At 44.2% G+C, this 6,514-nt stretch overlaps 1 protein-coding gene across 1 annotated transcript; it reads right to left on the bottom strand.

The window, feature by feature from the left end:
* Positions 1-1,153: 1,153 nt before the first annotated feature.
* Positions 1,154-6,104, bottom strand: LOC133131169 (hyaluronan and proteoglycan link protein 3-like). Its single transcript, XM_061246370.1, has 5 exons — positions 6,060-6,104; positions 3,731-3,926; positions 3,259-3,627; positions 2,660-2,962; positions 1,154-2,424 (listed from the first exon to the last, which is right to left on the bottom strand). Exons 2-5 carry the CDS (start codon positions 3,852-3,854, stop codon positions 2,141-2,143), a joined length of 1,080 nt encoding a protein of 359 aa, XP_061102354.1. The 5' UTR covers positions 3,855-3,926; positions 6,060-6,104; the 3' UTR covers positions 1,154-2,140.
* Between the last annotated feature and the right edge of the window lie 410 nt (positions 6,105-6,514).

Raw genomic sequence — 6,514 nt, 5'->3', positions numbered from 1 at the left:
TGTTCATCCTCTGGTCAAATTCATAGTCTGCTTTCAGCAAATGCATATGACATGTACTCATCAGACACAGTGACTGCAAAGTGGACTGCAGTGTGGAACAGAGCAGTGGCTGGCAGTGTGGAACAGAGCAGTTGACTGCAGTGTGAAACAGCAGTGGACTGCAGTGTGGAACAGAGCAGTGGCTGGCAGTGTGGAACAGAGCAGTGGCTGGCAGTGTGGAACAGAGCAGTGGCTGGCAGTGTGAAACAGAGCAGTGGACTGCAGTGTGGAACAGAGCAGTGGACTGCAGTGTGGAACAGAGCAGTGGCTGGCAGTGTGAAACAGAGCAGTGGACTGCAGTGTGGAACAGAGCAGTGGACTGCAGTGTGAAACAGAGCAGTGGACTGCAGTGTGGAACAGAGCAGTGGCTGGCAGTGTGAAACAGAGCAGTGGCTGGCAGTGTGAAACAGAGCAGTGGCTGGCAGTGTGAAACAGAGCAGTGGACTGCAGTGTGGAACAGAGCAGTGGACTGCAGTGTGAAACAGAGCAGTGGACTGCAGTGTGGAACAGAGCAGTGGCTGGCAGTGTGAAACAGAGCAGTGGCTGGCAGTGTGAAACAGAGCAGTGGCTGGCAGTGTGAAACAGAGCAGTGGCTGGCAGTGTGAAACAGAGCAGTGGACTGCAGTGTGAAACAGAGCAGTGGCCTGCAGTGAGAAACAGAGCAGTGGCTGGCAGTGAGAAACAGAGCAGTGGGCTGCAGTGAGAAACAGAGCAGTGGCCTGCAGTGAGAAACAGAGCAGTGGCCTGCAGTGAGAAACAGAGCAGTGGCCTGCAGTGAAAAACAGAGCAGTGGACTGCAGTGTGGAACAGAGCAGTGGCTGGCAGTGAGAAACAGTGCAGTGGACTGCAGTGTGAAACAGAGCAGTGGCTGGCAGTGTGAAACAGAGCAGTGGCTGGCAGTGATCCCGTCAGAGGAGGAGGATGTTACTGTGACAGGTACAGTAAGCAGAGGGTATGGCTTTCATCACTGTAGTTCACTGCGGATAATCTGTCTCAAATATAAATATGTATTTGAACAAAATATTTCATGAACTCTACAAGAATTTACTGTGTCACACTTTGGTGATGTCTTTACATAGACAGATTTTATTTTACAAAAAAATATGCCATTTCATTGAATCCCTTTTCACATCACACTTAAGTCTGTTACTGATGTTTATGAATATATAAAAGGTACAGTACATATCTCAGACTGGAATAGCATTATTACAGGTGGGTGAACACATCCCAGACTACATTTGAAGGCAGCTTTCACTGACATTTTTTTGTGACATAAAAAAATCACAGAACATTGCAGACATAAATAACAATACTATTAATGGACAATTCACAGAAGTCTGAAGTTAGAAAAAACAAGGAAAGGCTTGATCTTCAAAACTTAAGTCCAGTTGAATACTTAGATACATTTAAAGAGTACTATAAAACAACTAGATAGTTCTCCTCTGTTTCCATAGTTAGCAAAGGTTTTGGTGTTTCTTGGTAGTGATGCAGCAATACAAACCAGTGCTGAGATGGCGTGCTATCATTACGAAAGACACAGCTGCTGTTGAGCAGCAATATGAAGTTCCTATACTAGGAAGACTGCTGTTATTGTATCCTCGCATATGAGTATCAAGCTGAATTGTTTCAGCAAATATCCTGTTGTTATAACGTAAAATAAAGCATACTATGAAAATGTACACAATGATGCCTTTCATAGGGGGTGTCTAATGAAGTGAGGGAAAAAGAGAAATAAAAAAAGATTAAAAAGAAAATACAAAAAAAAACATTAATTTGTTATCCTATCCTGTCATTTTAGCAGGTTTCTGATCAGAATGTCCTAGTTTACTTCCATGAGGTATTGCTCTAATGTGAGAATGATTAGTACAGCAGTCTAATAGCTAGAGGCTCTGTCTTTATATCTCATGCGCATTTGTCCCAGCAGTGATACTGGGTGGTGAAACGGCCCTTGAGCCAGAAATGGCACAAATACAAAAGGCATCTTACTGCTGGTACATTCCCATTGACATAGATACACTAGAAGAGCTGGGCTGGAGGGAGAGTCCTCCGCCTGTCCTGGCTGATGTGTGAACAGAGTGTGCGATCCCTAGCCTTGCGCAGTCTACCGGGGCCCATAGCAGTACACGCCATGCTTCTGCTGCTGGGCAGGAAAGCCGAAACTGCGGACGCCAGGCTCTTTGGGGCCACAGTTGGCCCGGGGGCTGGTGATGGGGTAGCGCAGGCTCCCGTCAGCTAACCAGCCGGCATCACAACGGTCCAGGCCTGTGAACCTCCAGGCTGCGTACAGCTGGCCCACCCTGGCTATCTGCGCCCCGTCGTCCCGGCACGCCTGCACAGCCTCGGTGAAGCTGAGCTTCTGAGGGTGCTCCAGGAAATACACTCTCCCTAAGAAGAGCCAGAGCACAAGCACACAGCCTATTAGCTCACAACACGCTCACAATATGTCCCTCCCACTGAGGCAAAGCAATACTGTAAATCCTATGAACAGCTGTGGACAGGGTGATAAAACCGGCTTGCATTTTTTGGTTTATGAAGCTTATGAACGGAGGTATCAATTAAAATGGCTGCCTGAGCTATCTCAAGCCTGAGCAGGAATAGCCGTTTCAGGCAGAGTACATACCTCTCAGGGAGGAGGAGAAGCAGAAGGCATCGTAGAGGTGCAGGTGTCGGTGACGAGGGCCATAGCTGCGCACCCCGGGGGCGATGCCCAGGCCCCCGCAGGGTTTCCGGGGCAGGGTGATGGGGTACTGCACCGTCCCGTCTGCTAGCCACCCCGCGTTGCACCAGTCCAGCCCCTCCTCCCAGGCCAAGAAGAGCTGCTCGAACGTGGCCAGAGCAGAGTCCTGCTCCTGGCAGGCCCGCTGCGCCGCATGGAAGTTCAGGTTATAGCGCCCCCCAGGAGGCTGGTACGGGAACACCACTCCTGCAGAGGTGGTAGTTCAGAGATAATTTAATAATTTATCCAAAACGACTTACAGTTGGTTAGACTAAGCAGGGGATAGTCCCCCCTGGAGCAATGTGAGGTTAAGGGCCTTGCTCAAGGGCCCAACAGCTGAAAGGATCTTATTGTGGCTGCACTGGGGCTTGAATCTTCCAGGTCCCAGTCTTGTACCTTCGCCACTAGGCTACAAGCTGCCCAGCCTGAGAGAGGAATGAGCAGCGTCATGCTGTGACAGCCTGACAGGGCGCGAGAGCGCGGGCAGAAAGGCGTGGCCATACCTCGCAGCTCCAGGTCCACCGTGACGCTCTCGTCCTCCAGGCCGTCGATCAGCTCGCAGCGGTAGCGGCCCGTGTCGTTCAGCTGCAGGTCGCTGACCTCCAGGGAGACGTCCCGCGGGGAGTTCTGAAGCAGGCGCACGCGGCCCTTAAAGTCGCCGAAGCTGCGGTGGCGGGGGCCGGCGGCCACCAGCACGTCCGTCTCGTGGCCCCCGACGGCGGGCAGCCAGGACCACTTCACACGCGTCCTGCGGGGGGCGCTCAGCTCGGGCTCGTAGCGGTAGCGGCAGGGCAGCGTGACGTTGCTGCCCCGAAGCGCAAAGACCGGCATCTCCGTCGTCTCCACGTGAAGACGCACCCCGTTGAAGTAAACTACGAGAAAGGGGAGATGGAGGAGGAAAATCACAGACTGCACTTTGCGGTGTAAACTCTAAAATACTACATTCATTCTATGTATGGTTTCATGAGTACGCACTCTCTCCATTTCCATTGCCGTTCATGATGTCGTGGTAGAAGAAGCCATTGGAGTAGCTTGGAGCCGCCAGGCAGCAGCAGAGAAGCTGCATCAGCAGAGCCAGTAGGGTATGTATTCTCAGCATGACCCCAGTCCTGTTCTCACCTTCACCGTATCCCGGCCTGATGGGGGTTTATAGCTGTACACGAAAACAGTTCTGTGAAAAATATGAACAGCAGAAACCATGAGTGTACAATGTATCATTATATTATTAACTAATTATGTTCACAAACTTTGCAACTCTCCAACCATTAACATTTTAGACTTAAATACTAGGTTATTTTAAGAAGACGGGGATGAACATAGACATGTTTTTAGCTATATTTTCTTCATCAAGCATGACAGTATATCAAGTATGTTGTGAGTAAATTCACTCGGCTAAATAAGTAAATTAATCAGTCAAAGTGGTGGAATGATCTCTCTCAAATGTGACAATCCATCACCATTAATTCCTTAAATGTGTATCACCCAAATCTATAATAAACTAATTAAATTGTAAACCATAATACATAAATAGTTTACAGCAATCACAAAAACAAGGAGGTTTCTCATGCCAGTCAGGCTGAAAGCTTTTATATTTAAGATGGCTACCACTCGATGCTACCACTAGAGGTCAATAACGCTCCATATTGTGAAGTCACTAACTCAGCCTTCAGATATTGTATGACAAAGCGCCCTACGAACTTTTAATGTTTTCAAATAGATTTACTGAAAATACTATAGAGAATCATTATTACATTATTTTGAGATATACATAATAAAATGTTGTATTTAAAATGTTGTATAATTGACATTATACTACGTTTCCCAATGAGAAAAGGAGAAACTATACTTCCAATTGTGGAAGACCACAATTAATAACAAAGCTGTACACGCACAGAATCATAACATCTAAAAAGTCATATGGTATGGCAAATTTATATTTGAAATACTTTTTATAAATAATTATATTTAAATATAAACAGTAACTCGGGAGTTAATTAGACAAAATGCATTTATAACATATTATCATTATATTAATATGCACAAAGTTACAAGGTACAGCATTACTATATATGTATAGTAATATATATATATACATATATTTCAATCTGCTAAAATACTAATGAGGACAGAAAACACAAGGTATGGCGCCGTTTAATAAAAGGTCTGACTGACAAAAATTAACTTTCATCACCATAACATGCTTCTGAAGACTTGTCTTCGATTCAATTGTCGAATCTACAAATTCAATGGAAATAGCAGAACGATCTTAAAAATTAGGACGAAGGACTCCTGGCAAACATGAAATAATTGATGTAGGCTAATTCACCTGTAGCCGACGCTCATATGAGTGGGCGTGGTCAAGCTGATCGCTTTATTAAAATATGTGGACAAAATATGTGAAATAAAATGATCATATGAATACATTAACAGTGTAATTAAATAACCAAATTTGACGAATGTTCTGTTAATGACACTGCTTATCATCATGACTCCTTCCTTAATTATTATTTATTAATAATAAACGCATGTTTGCGCAATGTATATACCCTATATTACAGTACCTTGCCCTAAGCACAAACCTTTCCATAATTTCCTTATACATTTGCCACTCGTAAAGTAAGTTTTACCCTTCAAACATAACCGAAGTAAAAGGCTATCATCTCTTCAACGATCAAATGTATCTACACATAGTGCATAGACAGCCTGTGACAACATCAATTCATCAAATCCCTCTTGATCGAGAAGTATGTAGTTTCATGTTCTTATCACCACGAAGTGGTGTAAATTTGGGAACCCCGACGAAAGACCAAAAAAGTACCAAGTGATGGTGCTATACAGACCTTGCTGCAGCCAAATTCTCACTATTTCAGTTTTTTGAGAAATTATGCTTCTTTAAAATTAGACATGACAAAATAAGAAAGAAAGAAAAAAAAGAAATGGAAATAATCAAATTTAATCTTAGAATTTCGCCTCCCCCCTACAGTCGGATAAATCCGCTTTTATTAACTACTGGTTTAAGGTGGTTTACATATCAACTCCTTTGCCTCATCTCCAGAAATGTTGCGGCATATCATGATTAAACTCTTCTTAATATTTTTAATGCAGCCTACAATTCACAGTAAACTACTTTTACTAGTTTCAGTGTTTTGTATATATGTACATATAGGCTCGTTAACTATATTATACCACAAGGGAATAAAGGAAATTTCCACGTGTAATCACACACAACAAGCGGGAGTTTTCATTGCATTTTGATGCCATGTATTTCAATAAACTATAAAATGTATAGCAAATAGCTACTCACAGAGCTCGCCCGCGTCTTTCCAGTTTTCTTCTTTGCTGCTTTTTCTCTCTGGTGGTAAAGTACTTTTGTTGTTATACATAAAGTCGCCGTACCGCTCATTGATCATGTAGAAAAACAGAAAGTATTACGTCACCAGAGCAAGACAGCCCCTCTGAACTAAGATAACGCCTGCTGTTAAAGTGACATGAGCATTCCGCAGGGAATAAAGCCGTCGAATTAACAGCCATACGCTTTGAATATTAATTTAATTCATTTGAGAAAATTTCAACAATGGGATACTACTCCAGGGATCTTATTTACACCGCATTCTGTATATAATTTGGACAATGATCGATGTTCTACATTACAGCGGTGTTTAATGATGAGCAGGGACTGTGAACATCTTGGACTGTGAAGATATTTCTCTGGACGTCTGCATGTACGCTAATCAAGGCAACATACAGTACATTTGGATT

The sequence above is a fragment of the Conger conger genome, chromosome 6 (genome assembly GCF_963514075.1).
Source record: "Conger conger chromosome 6, fConCon1.1, whole genome shotgun sequence".
Taxonomy (NCBI): Eukaryota; Metazoa; Chordata; class Actinopteri; order Anguilliformes; family Congridae; genus Conger; species Conger conger.
Note: the sequence above shows the minus strand (reverse complement) of the source record. Positions and strands in the feature narration are given on the sequence as shown.